This window comes from Oreochromis aureus, linkage group 17, assembly GCF_013358895.1.
Source record: "Oreochromis aureus strain Israel breed Guangdong linkage group 17, ZZ_aureus, whole genome shotgun sequence".
NCBI classification, from domain to species: Eukaryota; Metazoa; Chordata; class Actinopteri; order Cichliformes; family Cichlidae; genus Oreochromis; species Oreochromis aureus.
Genome location: NC_052958.1, coordinates 25,406,722 through 25,426,656, shown reverse-complemented (window position 1 = coordinate 25,426,656; position 19,935 = coordinate 25,406,722). Strand labels below are relative to the sequence as shown.

At 38.9% G+C, this 19,935-nt stretch overlaps 1 protein-coding gene across 1 annotated transcript in view; it reads left to right on the top strand.

The window, feature by feature from the left end:
* The window catches only part of LOC120434007 (phosphatidylinositol 3-kinase regulatory subunit alpha-like), a 147,750-nt gene extending 142,069 nt beyond the window's left edge, over positions 1–5,681 (top strand). The window contains exon 6 of the mRNA XM_039601358.1: positions 5,495–5,681. Coding sequence (XP_039457292.1) covers positions 5,495–5,681 — 187 coding nt within the window. The remainder of the gene's footprint in view (positions 1–5,494) is intronic.
* Positions 5,682–19,935: the final 14,254 nt, after the last annotated feature.

Below are 19,935 nucleotides of genomic sequence, written 5' to 3'. Positions count from 1 at the left end.
CCCCTTGAAGGCTTTTATTTGACTTCAGAAGTTTTCTGTTTTTTCTGGGTATTTTCCCATTGTTCCCATTGATGCACTTGTGCGAGTGCAACAATGGGAGGTTGCTACAGTTTGAAATAACATATATGCTAACATGTATGCCATTTCCATCTTAGTTTGCCATTGAAGAAGTCCAGTTGTGCATATTGGGAAGCTAGTGACACATCATGCAACAACTACAGGTTGTTTTTAATCGTCTTAATGGTTTGCTGTCATCAACTGAACTTTTGCAACCTTGTATTTCTACCTGAGCACTGATGTCTATGAATAACTGCTCTGGAATAATCTTACGTTTAGTCTTGAAAGCAAAGGCGATAGAGCCTTTTCACTGGCAGTTCCTAATCTTTGGAACTACCTACTTTTTTACGTAAAGGTTCCCCAGTCTCTCAGTCATTTTAAAACATTGTTAAAAACCTTTCTCACTTGCTTTCAGTTTTAGTTCAGCAACATGGTCTGGCTTTCGTTACGCAAATAGAGTTATTTACTTCATTTTATGATTCTTAGTGTATATTTATTGTTGTATATACTGTTATATTGTATAACCTCCATAGCACTTTAGTGTACAGGTGACTTGACTACCAATTTTGGCACTGTTTTTTGTTTGTTTTTTAACCTTTCTTACGAGAGGGCAGTTGACGAGAAAGCTGAGGGAAAGGACAGACAGCTAATGGGCCAGAGTAGATTTGATCCCAGGCCCTCTGCAATAACCTTAGAGCAGATTGCCTGTTGAATTTCTTGAGATAAAACAGCAGCCTAACATACATACCACACATACATGCATACTTTGTTAACATTAGTGATTAGTTGGCTCAATTTTTAAGCCACTGTTAGTTAAATTTGCTTTTGTCATAAAATATTTATAGTTATTTTTAAAAAAATGTTTTGATTTTTTTTAACAAAATGTTTAACATGTTTTTGCTGTTATAATATAAATGTTAAACTATACTAATTTATACATTTATTAGTTAATTTATGCATAGTTCTGTGTCTGCTTTGTCTCCTTATTGATATTTAGACTTGTTTTGGGGTCACAATAAATAATGAGACTCAGGTAACAGCTAGGCCGTAGTGTAGAAAGATAAAATGTGTCTTCCCTGTATGTGCGAGATACACACATATAGAAACTGGTTTCTAGGTCACTGAAGTTAATCTGCAAACACGGGTTTGTCTGCAAAGTTGTGCAATGTTTTCATTCAACTGATATTTTAAAAAGGGGCCCTAAAGAGAGATGTATATTTTATAGTCAACAAATTTAAAGTTTATCAAAAGTTATATTATGTTAGTATTTTTTAATACAGGTTCAAGGCTTTATGCTGTCTAACATCATATTAAACAAGGTGCTTTTCATAGCATTCTTGTGGTAATTAGATTTCTCTGGTGGAGTTAAACTGATTTCAAATGCATGATAAGGGTCTAATGCAAAACAATGAAATTAGACCACCTGGTGTTTACTCCATATATAAATAAAATTTGTTTTCCAGCTAAGCTGCAATATGCAGTGTTCCACTGAAAACCAGGTCTCCTTGTGCACAGTTGGAGCATCATTATTAATTGAAAATTGGCTGTAAACTTTGGAAAGCAAAAGCTGTTTTATTTCCAAGAGCAAAAACCTTTACCTTAGACTGATTTTTAGGGGTAAGAAAATCCTCCATCCATTCTCTTCTGTCAGGGTCGCAGAGGGCTGGGGCATATCCCAGCTACCATAGGGCAAGAGGCAGGGTACACCCTGGACAGGTGGCCAATCAGGCTGACTATGGGCAATTTACACCAGTTAACCTACCCCCTACTATTGCATGTCTTTGGACTGTAGAAGGAAGCTGGAATGCCTGGAGAGAGCCCACACAAACACGGGGAGAACTTCCAAACTTCACCACCAGGCCTTGGCCAGGTGGTGGAATCAAACTCACCTTCTTGCTGCTGCCGTAACAAAAATCCTGATTATTATTAATTCAATTCAATTCACTTTTATTTATATAGCGCCAAATCACAACAACAGTCGCCTCAAGGCGCTTTATATTGCACAGTAGATCGTACAATAATAGATACAGAGAAAAACCCAGCAATCATATGACCCCCTATGAGCAAGCACTTTGGCGAAAGTGGGAAGGAAAAACTCCCTTTTAACAGGAAGAAACCTCCAGCAGAACCAGGCTCAGGGAGGGGCGGCCATCTGCTGCAACCGGTTGGGGTGAGAGAAGGAAGACAGGATAAAGACATGCTGTGGAAGAGAGACAGAGATTAATAACAGGTATGATTCGATGCAGAGAGGTCTATTAACACATAGTGAGTGAGAAAGGTGACTGGAAAGGAAAAACTCAATGCATCATGGGAATCCCCGGCAGCCTACGTCTATTGCAGCACAACTAAGGGAGGATTCAGGGTCACCTGGTCCAGCCCTAACTATATGCTTTAGCAAAAAGGAAAGTTTTAAGCCTAATCTTAAAAGTAGAGATAGTGTCTGTCTCCCGAATCCAAACTGGAAGCTGGTTCCACAGAAGAGGGCCCTGAAAACTGAAGGCTCTGCCTCCCATTCTACTTTTAAACACTCTGGGAACAACAAGTAAGCCTGCAGTGCAAGCGCGAAGTCCTCTAATAGGGTGATATGGTACTATAAGGTCATATTAAATGGGGTAATCAGGAGGTTTTTACCTTTACAGTAATGTATATAATAAAAGTAGTAACTAAGTTAAAGTCAAGACAAGGCATTACACTTTACCACTCAATGCTGAGTTTAATATGTAAATGAGAACTGCCCTGCTGATCAAACTATGTGATCACACAGCCTGTCATTCTCAGAGTGTCCTTTGGGACCTGTGCATCATGCACTGTTTAGAGATGGATCTGTCACTAACTAATTGTCAAATATGTGCACACAAAGACACTCTTTGGTGGTCACATTTAAACACACTGGGGTAGACTTCATTTTTCAATTAACAAAAATAATGCTGCAGGTGACTAATAGTTTAATCCAGACTATAATAGTATTTTATGTTTTGATGCCTAAACATAAGCAGCAAGAAAATAAAACTGTTTCTTTTTCATTGGCTTTGCAAATATCACAAAAGGGACATGAAACCTCCTTCTCCTGGCTGAGAAACTTGCCTTGTCTTATCCCTTCAACGTCCTAATATGGACAAAATAAAGAAGAAAAAGAACATGATATTGATGCTAAATGTGTGGCTGTTCTCAGTGTCCTTTAACCAATACATGTGTTATTGTATTCATTTACAAATCTCTTACCATTTTTGAGGTGTATTACCAATTGTATTTTGTTTTTGTAAAATAAATTGAAAGGCACAGAAGACCCTGCAGAAAAAAAGAGATCTTTACCAAAAGGTCTTAATCAGACAGAGTGAGAAGACACTTAAAATCCCATTAGACTTAAATGCTCACTGAAGGAGCTCTCATTAACCATCCTGCCTCCAGTTCCTTATCCAACTCACTGTGTTTGTGAATTTGTTTGTGTTTGGTGTTCATGGCTTAATGGACAAGATAGCCTATTAAATGTCCATTAAACCGAACTAAGTTAACAAGCTCACCTTGATTACCTCTGCTGTCGTCCCATGATGAACTCTTCTCTGTCTCTGTTGAACCAGGGTAAAAAACCAGGTAAGCTGAGGTGCAAATTACCTTCCTTCATGCACCACCCAGGATACAATTTCCTTATCTGGCTTCACTTAACCTAACATCAGCAATCAACCTAAGCAGTCATGCAAAAGTAAACTTTTTAAGTCAACCTGGGGATGAGGTTTCCGAATCTACACTATATTGCCAAAAGTATTCACTCACCCATCCAAATCACCAAATTCAAACATTCCAATCACTTTCATGGCCACTGGTGTATAAAATGAAGCACCTAGGCATGCACACTGCTTCTACAAACACTTGTCTAAAACTGAGTCTCTCAGGAACTCAGTGAATTTCACCAGTACTGTGATAGGATGTACACCGCCGGTATAAAAAGTCCAGTCATGAAATTTCCTTGCTACTTAATATTCCACAATCAACCAGTCTGGGTTTGGCAGTTGGCAGAATGGTACTTGTGTGACTGCATTGTTCTAAGTGTAAAGTCTGGTGGAGGGGGATTGTGGTGTGGGGTTGTTTTTCATGAGTTGGGCTCACCACTTAGTTTTAATGAAAGGAAGTCTTAATGCTTCAGCATACCAAGACATTTTGGAAAAAGTAATGCTCCCAACTTTGTGGAAACAGTTGGTGGATGGCTCCTTCCTATTCCAACATGACTGCACACCAGCGCACAAAGAAAGGTCCATAAAGACGTGGATGAGCAAGTGTGATGTGGAAGAATTTGACTAGACTGCAGAGAGTCCTGAGCTCAGCCCAATGGAACACCTATTCTGGTGTGTGTGAAGGCAGAATACTTTTGGCAATATAGTGCATGTACATGTAAAGGCATGGAGGTCTCAAAAGCATTTTGTTAATGATAAATGACTAAGGAAGGAAAATGACTATTGTGGTCCAGGTGGTCTGACTATTTTACTGGCATTGTGTAATATCTTGCAAACATCTGTAACTTAAGAGGAGTATTTTAACTTAATGCTGTTAAAACATTTCTCTTAATTTCATTTGAGGTATTTTTTACTCAAATCCATATTTTATGTGTTAACAACGCCTCAGATGAAGCTCAGAAAACTACTAAGTGAGCATAGATTATTTTGACACCATTATAGCTGAAAACATACATCCTAATCTATTGTCACACGGAATCTCAGTTCTCTACGACTCAGTTCAATTCAGTTTTATTCATATAGTGCGCTTTATATTACAAGTGAATACAGTAATGAAGAGAAAATCACAACAATCAGATAAGAAGGCAACATGGCGTCATCAGTTATTCAGTATGAAGAGCCAAAAACACACACTCACACATATGCTGACAGTGGACAAGTTGTCAGAATTAACCCTCATGTTGTGTTCCAGTCAAATTTTTATCTCTGAAAAATGTAATTAATATGATCAGACTGACCTAAGACTACATGACTTTGTCTACAAAAAATATTTCAACACACAAAAAAAAATTAAAATGTTGTGGGTTTTATTGAATATTTGTACGCTCTTAGTGTTCCCGGTCAAAAATGATGGATCGTTAGAAATGAATGGAGGAGATAACAATTAGTGTAAATAACTGAATTCAGGTACATCCCCATTGGTCAGATGGACATATGTGCACATGCACACATATAGACAGACACCTTGGGTTCCCTGGCAACCACTACGGGAGTCTATGCCCACTAGATGCTGTCTTCAATGAGAACAACTCCTGTATTGGCAGTTCTCATATACAGTTGCAACATTGTTTCAATAGCATTGAACTTTTCTCGTAGCCTTAGTGTATAATGCTTTTTTGAGGCCTTGCTCACTTGTACTGTGTGGCTGCATCATGGCAGAACAATATACCCTAAATGAGGCTCTTGAATCCATTTGATCACCACATTAGTGAGGAGCAGAGAGGCCAGGAAACTGACAGTGAGGATGGATTAGAAGAGAAAGAATCAGTAGCTGAAGACTGCGAGGAATATAATCCAGACCAAGAAATGACTGATGAGGATGGATCCAGAGATGAAGAGGATGGCCACGCTGAGCCTGCTGTCACATTCAAAGAATGGGAACTTATCCCCACCTGAGACTCAAGTTAGGTTTTCAGCTGAAAATGTCATAAGGATGACCACAAGACCAAAAACTATTGGCGAATATTCTTGAAAAAAACCAAGCAAACTTTGTGGTTCTGAAAATAGTATCTTCTGTCCGTCTCAACAGATGGATTTCTTCATTTCTTACACTCTTTGTTAGGAGATGTTAGAAGCAAGTGTAGTTTTGGGATCATTTCTTCCATACAGAATTATATTATATTCCTGGTCAAAAGTGACCGAGAACACAATAGGCACTTTGTGTGTCTGTAAAAAAAAAATTTAAAAAGGAAATGTTCATGGTAACATTGAACCAAACTAATCTTTGGTAAACACTAAACTATGTTTCAGCTGATTATTTCTTATAGTCAAAATAATCCAGAAATGATGTTTTTTAGAACTCAACTTCAAGGCCTATAAGCCCAGATCAGTGAGACATACAGGTCATTAATAACATGTTCAAAGACTGTAATACTCTAACATAACAAGTAGTGATAATATAGCTGTAAGTATAGTTTTTATGGTGAGTCTTAATGGAACAATCTTTTTTATGGGAACACAAAATTCATTAATACAAAATTAATACAACATGAATGTTGTTTTACATTGTGCCCTGTACAAATTTGTTATCACTAGCTACTGTTGCAACTCCTGCTAACGCTTAAGTGGCTACTGGACAGGCAGGTATGCTCCTCCATGCAGTCTCAAATTGCGATTAAGTAAAAATTGCTTAGCTTTTTTATGGTGCTCAAATTTTCATTGGAATTTCCTTCTTTCCAAGCTTTTCAAGCTTCTTCGAACCAGTGCATTTACCATTAATATGCACACAACTGGCTGAAGGTTGCTCTAACAAGAATGCTATGATCCTTTTATGTGAAGTAGTGATGTCATGATGTGAGGCGGTTTGAAAACATGAAAAACAAGAGTTTCATTTAAGACTTTTAATCAGTGCAGCAGAAGTTGGAAAATTTGTGGTTAATGTTGAGGGAGGAATGGCTGCCTTGCTGCCATTTTATCTTAGCCTTTGCTGTCATTGTGATATTTAGAGGCTCTGTTACCCATTGAGGTTAGCCTCTGCATGGCACGTTAGTTACATTTTTTCCCAGGTAGTGTATTATAGATGAATTATGAATTATTAGCCTGTTGCTACCTGTTGTTTTATATTCAGTGCAAACAACTACAAACTGTTTATATACATTGTAAAGCAGAGAACTTGTGAAATGAACAGTGCTTCTCACAGTAAAGGTGGGGGAAATGTTTGCATTCCCCGGTGCATGTCTCAACATAAAGTTTTACACATACACTAGTGCAAAATCACTAAAGTATGAAACGTATAATAGATTTGGGACACAGTACAAATGTTTTCTGCTTTTCTTAGAGTATCTGCACTGTTGATATTCACACTCATAGTGCCTGTTAATGATCTTCAACACCCACTGTTCAGCACTTCCAGCTCTGAGCTTGTTGGCATTGTCACTGAATCCACTGCAGGGCCTTAATGTTTGCCCCCACATGCTCCTCTTCAAGTCTTCTTCTTATTCCTTCCCCCGTTCACAGCAAATCCTTCATTTCTGACCAGTGGGTGTTGGAATTCTTCTCATGTCAGGCAGCGTGGGTCAGCTTGGCTCGCTCTAACGTGTTTCATTTAGTTTAATGTAATCTGTGGGTGTCAGGGAAATGCTGTAAATGTGCATGTGTGCTTTATGATCCTCCACCTTTGTCTCCAGCAGCAGGCAGAGTGTGGCAAACAAAGAAGCTGCCCGTCCCTTTCGGCTGTCTGGGTGAATCTGTTTGTACACCTGACACAGATTTCCCCTCATTACCCCAGCGTACACACAAACATCTTTTCAGTGCCCCAGGGGGTCACTGCTGGTGATTCTCTCACTGTCAGTTCAAATGACCTGCTAATTTGCTTTTACACCTCCAGTTTATGAGACCTCAGCAGCAACACTATTTAACTGTGCTACTTCTGTAGCCAGGCTGACAAAAAGTCAGAGCTCTACTGAGCCAACAATCCCTTTAACGTTAACTAGTAATGACTTCATGAACTTCTTCACAAATAAAATTTTTATCATTAGAGAAAAAATTACCAATAATCATCCCACAGATGTAATATTATCTACAGCTACTTTTAGTACCATCGATGTTAAGTTAAACTCTTTTTCTCCAATTGATCTTTCTGAGTTAACTTCAATAATTAATTCCTCCAAACCATCAACGTGTCTTTTAGACCCCATTCCTACAAAACTGCTCAAAGAAGTCCTGCCATTAATTAATTCTTCGATCTTAAATATGATCAACCTATCTCTAATAATCGGCTATGTACCACAGGCCTTCAAGGTGGCTGTAGTTAAACCTTTACTTAAAAAGCCATCTCTAGACCCAGCTGTCTTAGCTAATTATAGGCCAATCTCCAACCTTCCTTTCATATCAAAAATCCTTGAAAGAGTAGTTGTCAAACAGCTAACAGATCATCTGCAGAGGAATGGCTTATTTGAAGCGTTTCAGTCAGGTTTCAGAGCTCATCACAGCACAGAAACAGCTTTAGTGAAGGTTACAAATGATCTTCTTATGGCCTCTGACAGTGGACTCATCTCTGTGCTTGTCCTGCTAGACCTTAGTGCTGCGTTCGATACTGTTGACCATAATATCCTATTAGAGCGATTAGAACATGCTGTAGGTATTACAGGTACTGCACTGCAGTGGTTTGTATCATATCTATCTAATAGACTCCAATTTGTTCAAGTAAATGGAGAGTCCTCTTCACCCACTAAGGTCAATTATGGAGTTCCACAGGGTTCAGTGCTAGGACCAATTCTATTTACATTGTACATGCTTCCCTTAGGCAGCATCATTAGAAGACATAGCATAAATTTTCACTGCTATGCAGATGACACGCAGCTCTATCTATCCATGAAGCCAGGTAACACACACCAATTAGTTAAACTGCAGGAATGTCTTAAAGACATAAAGACCTGGATGGCCGCTAACTTTCTGCTTCTTAATTCAGATAAAACTGAGGTTATTGTACTCGGCCCTGAAAATCTTAGAAATATGGTATCTAAGCAGATTCTTACTCTGGATGGCATTACCTTGGCCTCCAGTAATGCTGTGAGGAACCTTGGAGTCATTTTTGACCAGGACATGTCCTTCAATGCACATATTAAACAAATATGTAAGACTGCTTTCTTCCATTTGCGCAACATCTCTAAAATTAGAAATATCCTGTCTCAGAGTGATGCTGAAAAACTAGTTCATGCATTTATTACTTCCAGGCTGGACTACTGTAATTCTTTATTATCAGGATAGAAAGAGAGAGCATATTTCTCCTGTTTTGGCTTCCCTTCATTGGCTTCCTGTTAAATCCAGAATTGAATTCAAAATCCTGCTCCTCACATACAAGGTCTTAAATAATCAGGCCCCATCTTATCTTAATGACCTTGTAGTACCATATCACCCTATTAGAGCACTTCGCCTCTCACACTGCAGGCTTACTTGTTGTTCCTAGAGTATTTAAAAGTAGAATGGGAGGCAGAGCCTTCAGTTTTCAGGCCCCTCTTCTGGAACCAGCTTCCAGTTTGGATTCAGGAGACAGACACTATCTCTACTTTCAAGATTAGGCTTAAAACTTTCCTTTTTGCTAAAGCATATAGTTAGGGCTGGACCAGGTGACCCTGAATCCTCCCTTAGTTATGCTGCAATAGACGTAGGCTGCCGGGGATTCCCATGATGCATTGAGTTTTTCCCTTCCAGTCACCTTTCTCACTCACTATGTGTTAATAGACCTCTCTGCATCGAATCATATCTGTTATTAATCTCTGTCTCTCTTCCACAGCATGTCTTTATCCTGTTTTTCTTCTCTCACCCCAATCGGTCACAGCAGATGGCCCCGCCCCTCCCTGAGCCTGGTTCTGCCGGAGGTTTCTTCCTGTTAAAAGGGAGTTTTTCCTTCCCACTGTCGCCAAAGTGCTTGCTCATAGGGGGTCATATGATTGTTGGGTTTTTCTCTGTATTTATTATTGTGCTATCTACTGTACAATATAAAGCGCCTTGAGGCGACTTTTGTTGTGATTTGGCGCTATATAAATAAAATTGAATTGAATTGAATTGAATTGAATTCTGTCATACACTGGTTTTTAAAGGGTCTCTGCACTTTATGTTTTGGGAAAGGATATGTCTTATCTGTTCTGCATGCAAAGCAAGTGCTATAGCAAGAGCCATACACAAATGAGGTAGAGACAGATGGGAGTGAGAGTCACAGAAGAGGTCTGGGTGTAGCACCGAAAGATGGGAGGTTGTCCTTGTGACTGTTTTAGAACTCAGATAAGGAGTATTTGCTCTCTGCTGTAATCTCGTCGAGGACTGCTCTGTTGGTTTGAGTTCTGGTGACTATGAAGGCTATTTGACTACAGTGAACTCAGTCATGTTAAAGAAACCACTTTGAGGTCATTTGAGCTTTGTGACATTTCATGTTGCTACGGAAGCAGAAGTAGCCATCACAAGATTGGTACAAAGTGGTAATTAAAGGATAGTCATGGTCAACAACATTTAGGTAGGGTGTGGCATTTATTTGAATCATTCTTACCTTGGAATTAAGGACCCCAAGTAAATATCCTATAAGTAAATATATAAGATAAGTAAATATCTATAAGGATGAACTTGTCTATTAAAATTTGATGGGAAGTGTGTGAGGTCCAAATGACTTAGACTCAGGTGGAGCGCAGGATCTATCCAGAGGAGAACTTTGTTATTACAAACTATTCTACCATGTAAACCTGGAATCTTTGTCTAACAGCTCATCTTTGTGATGTGTAGAAGAGATCCAAACATTACTTCACAGATGATACTGAGCCATTGGTGTGTTAATGAAGATACTGTTGTGTCGAATGTGTAATCGCTGTTGTTTTTTTTCTGCTGTGTGTGGCCACAGGTACCTACTAAAGTCTAAGACAGCACATTCATTTAAATAGCTGCAATTTTATGGGTATTGCAAAATAAAATGTATGGCTGTAATAGAGAGAAGTTAAAATAAACTACATGAAAATTACTCTCTGTGCACTGCTGAGAAAAGACCCCAACAGATGTTGTAATTATGACACAGTCTTCATATAGAATTGAAACTGGCATGCAACTTGATAACATCCATGTTTGGGAGGTAGCTGATGCTTATTCCATTCCTGAATGTAAATTCATGTCTGCTCTTTGTGATGACCTGGCTTAGAGGGTTGAGTTTTTGAGACCTACATCATGAGTGCATTTTTCCTTCCCAAAAACTTAAAGAAATTGCACAATACATTTTTAAGCAATAAACTGAAAAAAATTGTGGAAAATATGATACAAATTAAAATTCAGAAATGCAAATTAATATTTGATTATGTGGGGGGTTTTGCCAAAAGGTTCAACAGGCATTCCAATTTAAAAACTTTGAATTTTCTGCAAATTATTTCATGGTTGAGGCTTTAAAGGGTTAAGAAACTTGATGAATGGATAAAGTGGAAAATATATTTTAGCAGCTGAGGTTAATTTCTGTGTTGGGAGTGTATTTAGGTAACTTTAGTCATGATTTGGTTATGATGCTTTTCTAAATCATCAGGTGCTTCTTGAACTGACTGGTATCTTTATAGCGAGGTCTGCCTGCCTCTGCTGGACCACTTGATGGTCAGGCAGCCTGCCTGCTTGACTCTCTGCTTAGCTGTCTACCTGCCTGTCCTGCTGTAAGTCTGTCTGTCGGCAGAACTGTCTGACTACGGCATGAATAATGCTGAGCCATGGTGCCCTGCTGCCTTGACAACCAATGGAGAGTGGGGAGAGGACAAGAAGAAGGGGGTCTGTGTGGGTAGAGAGCAAATATAGAAGGGAGAGGGGGGCTGTGACGGTGTGTGTGGGCACGGGAGGGGGCGGGGCATATGCTTGAAGAAAAGGAATGATGACAAATATTTAGGAGTAAGAAAATGAGCTGCAAAGCAAAAACTAACAAAATATTGAAAAATGAGAATAAGACTGAGAAACGAGTAAGAAAGGTAGCTCAGCAGTTTTGGATGCAGCCTACAGGAGAAGATGCAACCTGTTTCACACTGTCACCAGAGTGTTGCATCATGGGATCAGGACCATGGGGACATTTACACTGTGGGATGACATCACCCGTTGCCGAGTCAGACCTCATCTGCTTGGCTCTGTCTGACTACCCTTCTTTCAGTTTTTGCTCTCCTCTATCAGACGGTCTGCCTTTCTGTCTGACCGCCCATCGCAAAGGAAGTGAAAAGACAAAGAGCCAGATCGACAGATGAACAGAGCGCCATACAGGGAGAGAGGGAAAAAGACGCAGATGCTAGTGGAGAGTTTCAGCCTTGTATGCCAGCATGATATAGCAATCTGAAAAAGGAACAAGGGAGGGAGAAGGGTGGAAAGATTTGGGTTTAGTTCAGTCAAAAAGTGCGTATTAGTGTGCGTGTCTGCCATCTTTGTTTTACCTTCCCTTTTCTTCCTGATCTAAAACTATTTCTCTTGGCTGGTTACACAAAAAATAGGTACCAAGCAAGAAGAGAATTGTACCGTCATCCCCATTTTTACTAAAATAGCACCCTTCATGTATTCTTTAAACATGCAAACCGACACCAGAGGGTGACAATCGTCTTTCTAAACTTGGTTATTTTTATGTATGTGGTTACAACCTTATGGCTTTTGTCTTTTCTAATCTTGTCTTCACCTGATCCTGTTACTGATGCACTCAGTGCTATAATCACTCATTGCATTATATTATGTAGAGCCTCTGTCCAAAGCAGCTCTACCTCTCAGTTCTGTGCTATAAATGTGTTTTATTTATTGAATTTAAGCCAAGCAAATCAACATGATGTTCAGTCAGAAAGGCTTCTTAAATTTCCAAATCAACTGCTCCCCCATGATATTATGAACCTGTAATTATTCAACACCACTTTTAAAATCCTTGGATAGGTGTTAATATAATTTTAGCCACTTAAGTTGAGAAAATAATCAGGTATCATCATCTGTGCTCATATGGCATTTATCATTTCCAGTCTTTTGTTTACGCGATTCCACTACTTTTGCTTCCCGCCCTTAATTTCCCCTGTGAATATTCCAGAAATTCTATCAGTGCACCATGCTTATTTAAATACATCACACAACTTTATGCTAAACTGATTTCATCGTTTTTTATTTAGCTTACACACAGCCCTATTTCTGCTGAATATGTAATGACTGCACAAATACAATTTCAAATGAACAAATATTAATATCAATATATATCTAGCCTGTGATGGAATTGGCAATTATTCATTTCTAGTGTTTCTATAGTCCTGTTACCTTCACTCTATTGTGTCTATCCTAATATTCTGAATATTCTAATATTCATTCTCCTGATTAGCTCCAGTTTAACTACTATGGAGGATTTATTCTCTGTAGGCAAAATAAAAGCAGAGTTATGATTTGTAGCCAGAGCCTGTTACTCAACCCTGCTTGGATAACAAGCTAAAGATTTCAACGGATTGGAACGAATGACATAATTTCAGAGTTACCAAGGGTTTAAGACTTAAGCCACCTTAGACATGTTAAAAACTGCAGTTCCTCTAATGGCCACAAACACTAAACTAATAAAAGGACGATTCTGGGCTCTACAGCAAATTTCAGCATTCATACAAAAATCTATAGGTGTGCCAGGTTTCATCTCAGCTAATAATACTCCTGAACTATGTTAAAGTGGGGTTACCGGCTCTAACAAGGTGCACACTTTTTAAAAAACTGCACTGAAACAAACTTTTTTCCCCCATATTATAGTCATAATCCTTCAGACTTCTCTGACATCATTTGGCACCTGAATACTTTTTTCAGTGTTTTTTGCTTTAAGTGATGGACACATGGTCTCAGCAGGGTGTTGTCATTAACTGATGAAAATCAGGCTAATTACACTACTTCTGCTTGACTGATGCATTGTGCAACAAACTGAGTTCACACAGGTGGAGCAATGCTTTGATTTTGCGATACAGGCTCAGTTGATGCCGGCAAAGGGAGTCAATCCTCTCTAAATAGTAATGACTTCACTGGTTCATTGGTGAATCAGACAGGAAATAACTGAGCTGGAAAGACTGGAACAGGGAGACCAAGCTTGAGTTGGAGCTCACATGACTCACAGCACACAGCTTACTAAGACCAAGACAGTCGATGTAAATCCAATGTGCAAGATCCTTCAAAGCCCTGATCAAACCAGTATCTGTGATGTTAACTACAGCACGGTGTCTAGTCAATGGTGTTTAAGCTTGGTCTTACCCCTTGTTCACTTAGAAGAAATGTACTTAGCAGTGGTCTCCTGAACTTCTTTTGTTCTAGATACATAACTTATCTGGGAATCTGCTTTTCTCAACTGGGAACTGCATAAATGTTTCTAAAATGAGTTCTCGTGTGTTAACTGGTAATGCATTCTAGACTTAACAGGACTTTTTCTGAAAGCTTTTTTCTTTTGGTTGACCTGGTTTGCTGAAAAAGAATCTTTCTCATAATAGAGCCTGAATTTAAACATTATAAGATTATAGAAATGTATAGAACTGGACTTTTTGCCATTAAAAAGCAGCTGAATTATTTTGGCTGAAAATTCATATAGCTATTAAAGTTTTAGAAAGTGAATTTTTTTTATATAATAAGGTAGATTCTTTAACATCTTAGGACCTGGCATCCACATATGTGAACGTCACATTTTGGGTTGTCTAGACCAAAATACTAAATTTCGCTTTACAAGGGCGTGATATCCACATACAGGGACATTATACAGGGATATTATATTCTGAACACATTTTAATGACCTTTTTTTAAAATTTGGTACAAATGTTTATTGTAGCCAAAGGTGAACAACACTGTGATCTTACAGCCTTTCCATTTTTGTAAATGGGATATCTTAGGAACATCTAGAGGGAATTTCATCACATCTGGTGCAAATTTGCACATGAATGTAAAGATGATAAGAAGATGACAATATTTTGGCAGCTGGTGGTCAAAGGTTAAGGTCATTGGGGTCACAGGCAACACTTTTTTGAGCCATAAGTCAAGAATTCATTATGTACTTGAGCCAGGACACTATATTCAAAAGAAGAATGCTATTTACATCTGCAGACATTTATATTTGGTGGCATAGATTTGTTCTTCTTCTGACATCTTCAGCCTTCTATATCCATACATGGAAAATGGAAGATAATTAGAACATCTGTAAGACCCAGTACATAACACCAGGCATCAATGACAACAGATATGAAACAAAAAAGCCGGACACAAAAGGATCTTTCCTTTTGGGACCTGTGATGGAGATGGGCTACAAATCAGTTTTCAGATGTACAGCAAGAAAAAAAAAACTGTATGAGCATCTTACATGATTTGCCAAATGTATACAGAGGATATCAGCTGAGCCGTCAGCTTATGTGGGCTGCCGATGAGATCAGCTGATCTACCAGGATTAGAGCTGGACTTGACTCAATTAATGTCAGAATTTTACTTAAATTACTAATAGAATGACACTTGAACTTATAAAACTAACAACTCAATGTATACAATAATGTTTGTTATTATGTTTAGCTTTTTAAAGTTTAAGATCATTCCCAAACTCATGCTGTGTGGACAGCACTGTCTGTAAATGTGATGTGTTTGGCAAGAGATTTTACAGCTGTATTGTAAATTTTGCCATATTTTCAGAAAACCCAGTGTTGAAAGAGTAAGGGAACAAAAGGATTACTGCTTAGTCACATTGTGCATTCTAATGATAGTTGTTGCAATGATGTGGGGGATGACACACTGTGTGCGTCTTCCCTGCGCCCTCAAAAAGGGCTTATGCATAATATATACAAAAGTGTCGTGCCATATTACGCAACCACCGTGTGTGTGTGTGTGTGTGTGTGTGTGTGTTTGTGTAAAAGTGTGTGTGCTCTCACAGACCCCACTCAGCCAACATCTATGTTTAGCAATCTATTCATGTCTACAGTTAAATTGTGCTCTCCACTCTAGTTATTACAGTGTCAGGCAAAATGTGAAAGCACCAATAGCCATGGATAATAAGCACAGAAATAGAGCAAGTAGTCAGCAAATTGTCAGACACACACACACACATTAATAAACTACATGTGACAAAGCCTAAATCCCAACAAAAAATTTTAGGCACATGGACAAACGCCCCGATCTTTCCCTCCTATCTTGTCTCCTAATTTCTTTATTTCCTGCTTCAGTTGCTTTGCACTGAAACCTGGCAGATTAGATCTCATCCATCTTTGTCTCAGGTTGCTGCTACAGTTTCTATCTTGACAGCCAATGTGCACGTTGCTACCTTTTCCTTTAAAAGAAAAAAGGTCTAACCATGTGCTCAATCTGTGATAGATTGTACAGTAGTGACACTCTGACACAGAGAAACCTGTCAGGGAGATATACAATACTGTTCTGTCTCTTTCTAAATTGGTACACACACAATCTCACACAGAAGACCAATTAAATCTGTAAAACACAAGACTGAAAACTGCACATTTACAGCACAAGCGAGCAGAAGAAAACACAGTTCAAATCCACCACCGTCCTCCACCATCTGGGGAGCACAGCTGGACATAATCACAGACAGACGAGACAGGGGAAGCAAAACTGAATATGATGAGACTGAAACTAAGGCTACGTTCACACTGCAGGTCTTAATGCTCAATTCCGATTTTTTGATCAAATCTGATTTTTTTTGTCTGCTTGTTCACACTACAAATAAAATGCGACAGCAAACGAGCTCTAGTGTGAACGCTCAAAGCGGCCCGCATGCGCAAAAGAAGACTTCACACACAATGCGCTCTGTTTAGACCCAGACCAAACAATATTGTTTGACTGATGGCCCTTAATATAAAGACTTTGGACAATTTTTGCTTTAAGTTATTTTGTTATTTACATAATAATGTAAATAACCTAATAATTATCCTTATTGCTGTTTTAGAGAGGAGCGGTGCTTCAAAGGATAGTTGCAGATTTCTGTCAGAATCTGTAGATTATACAGTACAAATAAAATGTTCATGTTGTCTTCCCAACAGTTTCACTGACATCTACACTGGATGGCCAGGAAGCGTTCGCGATGTCTTCTCGGGCGCTTCTCTGGCGCTGATAATTGGCGTCTGTCTTGTGTCAGTGACGTAAAAGACGGATTTAATGCGACATGACCGTTCAAACAGCAGTCGCTTTCTAAAACATCGGATATGTATCGGATTCAGTACCACATACGAAAGTGACCCAGATCAGATTTGAAAATATCGGATTTGTGCTGTTCACACTGTCATACCATGATCGGATATGAGTCGCATAGGGTCAAAAAAATCGGATTTGATGCGCTTTCGCCTGCAGTGTGAACGTAGCCTAAGACACATGAAGCCAAAGAGCTTCGAAAGAAAAGCGTCTGGACTTCTTTAAGTTTCTTGAAGATGTTTCACCTTCAAGAAAAGCTCCTTAGACTACAACGACCTGGATGACTGAGAACCTTCACAGACACAAGACACATGAACTTAACAGGCAAAAGTAAACCACACAGAACTGACTAAACACGGGAGGTAACACAGAAACACAGGCTAGGCATGGAAATATAGGAGGACAGGAAAAACTAAATAACTAACAAGATCAAATTCAAAAGACCAAAATCAGAACATAACCTAAGTAACGGTATAGCCAAACTGAAAACTACAACAATGTCGAACTGAAAATTATCAAACTGAAAACTGAGCCAAACGGTGGGTGTAAACCCAGGATCATGACACACTCAGTTACATCAATCGGAGGTCACTAAAATTAATATTGAATCGTGTGCTTTGCCAAAGTAATGTTGGAGTCTGACTGTCCAGCGTTGATATTTTGTTGTGTTTTCATGAGTACTATCCCATTGGTAGTGGCAACTGTGTCTCACTCTCACAGCTGGGGAGAACAAGAGACAGCTAAACTAAATCACAGGGAAAAGAGAAAAGGGAAGTCCATGAATTCAATAACACAGGATCAAACAAATCAGGACTGTTGCAGATGCACATCCGTTGCTCTGTGCTTTTCTTTTGTGTGCCTGACACAGAGTGATTTAAGAGTAAACCATTGCAGCTTTCTATTCATGTTAACACTTAAGAATGAAGATATGATATTGTCTGACATATCAGTCTTTCCTTCATTTTTATTTTCTGTCTTTTTAACAAGATAATAGTGAAAAGCAGTCAAAAATACTGCAAAACTAAAGGTTAAAGTAAGCTTTTGAAAATCAGTAATTCTTTCAATCATCAGTCATTAATGGGTTTTTACATTGTCAGCCAAGATTAAAAATGTTTTCTGTTACTTTGGGAATTTGTTTTCATTTTTGCATCTGATTGCAAATGTGCTTGAACAAGTGCCTGAAAATATAACTGTATATGTTTTATGTATATGGAGCCGTCGGAGGGGTATGTTTAATACATGATTATGTATACGCTATGCAAATAGGCCACTTGGTGCCCCTGCGATCGGTGGTTGGGAAATTAAATGGGGAACTGCGTGCTGATGGTTGGGGACAGTGGAACCATCAGCACACATCTCCCATCATTGTCCTTCCTTCCTGTGCTGTCTGCCCGTCCTCTGTCCCTCTTCGTTTCTCCTTTGTTTGGCGAGAGGCAGTTTTAGTTCCTGTATCATTAATAGTGATCCATCTGGCAGGCTGTAAACACACACACAGTACAGAGAAGAACACTGTGCTGTGTGTATCCAGCATAAGTCATCTGTAACACAACCACCCACACACACGCACACACACACATTAATGATCTATATGTGCGTACTGCAATAAAGAGAATCCATTCAATTCCCTCAGTTCACACAAGGTCCCTTCGTCCTCCTTCATTTCTACCTCTCTTATGATGGACAGATGAGACAGACAAGTTTATGGAAGGATAGATGACTGGGTCAGTGATAGTAGATGGGAGTTGCTTGCCTCTTCAAGTAGGACACTGGGCCAGACAAAGCAGCTGTCATTCCTGGCAGAGATTACTGTGGGGATGATGGGGGTCTGGATCATAATAATGGTCACCCATCATGGTGTTAATAAAATTATAAACAAAAAATGGAGACAAAGTTCTAAGAAAAATATGTGATGTAAGCATTTTTTTCAGTGAAAGGACTTTGGGCAGTCGGTCAGCATCAGATGATACTGGTCAAGGAATATGTCCCTTTAGGTTCTGCTATAAAGCCCTATTACGTGATAGCCTAATGGTGTGATCAGACCGAAAGAAAGTGTTGTTTTCTCACAACACATAGCTAAGTAAGTCATACAAAATCTGTGCAGATACTGACTGACTGACATAAAAAAGGAAGTCTTCTGTCCTGTTTTCTGCATATGGTCTCTCTATTCTTCTCCTTTGTGTCTTCTTTCCCTCCTCTTTTGGGATTTCTGTGGTTCTCCCTGATATCACATTTGCTTTATATTGAGACAGAAACAAAAAAAGAGAGACTGTGAATATTTGAATGAATCAAAACTGTTACTTAACTCCAGCTATTGGAACTGTACTGGAAGGAAGTAGTTCTCCATGTCTATGTTGGGCTAATATTTTTGAGCTGCAAGTGTTCCGGAAACACTCTATCAACTGTGCATGCACATATAATGAGGGGTAAAACTTCACTAATGTTTGGTCTGAACACAGCATTAATACTCTGTTTCACTTTCAGAGACCCCTTTCCCACAACATATTGCCATTCATTGTTAATATAAAAATACCAAGCACTTTTAGAATCTTAAAATATGAACAAAAGGAGCCCTAGAGATGATTCTTGAATCATGGAAATCCATACTATCCTTCCTGGTGGGTGTGTGTTTCGGTATATGTGTGTGTGCGGTAATGTAATTATTACAGGCCTCTTAAATGTATGTTTGCATATCTCTAGCATTCCCTAATTCGTGGTTAAGCTTCCATATTATTATCTGTAACTGTACTTACCTCACCATAGGAGGTTTGCTTCACATTGCAAATAGCAGTTAAACAGGCTAGTTAAACAAGCCCAGTGATCAAATAAACTAAAGCTCTATCACTGCAGCAGAAAAGGCCCTTGTGATCAAAAAGGGTATACTTGCCACTATTTGGGAAAGGGGATTACCACAAATTCAACAAAGATAGTGTAAAGAGACTTTAAAGGAGTTTATGAAGATGTGTGGACTTAGTTAGCTAGAACCTTTGGAGAGGGCAAGCATTGTTGACTATCCTGTTGCTAATGTGGATACATAATCTTTAGGTATATTATGCAA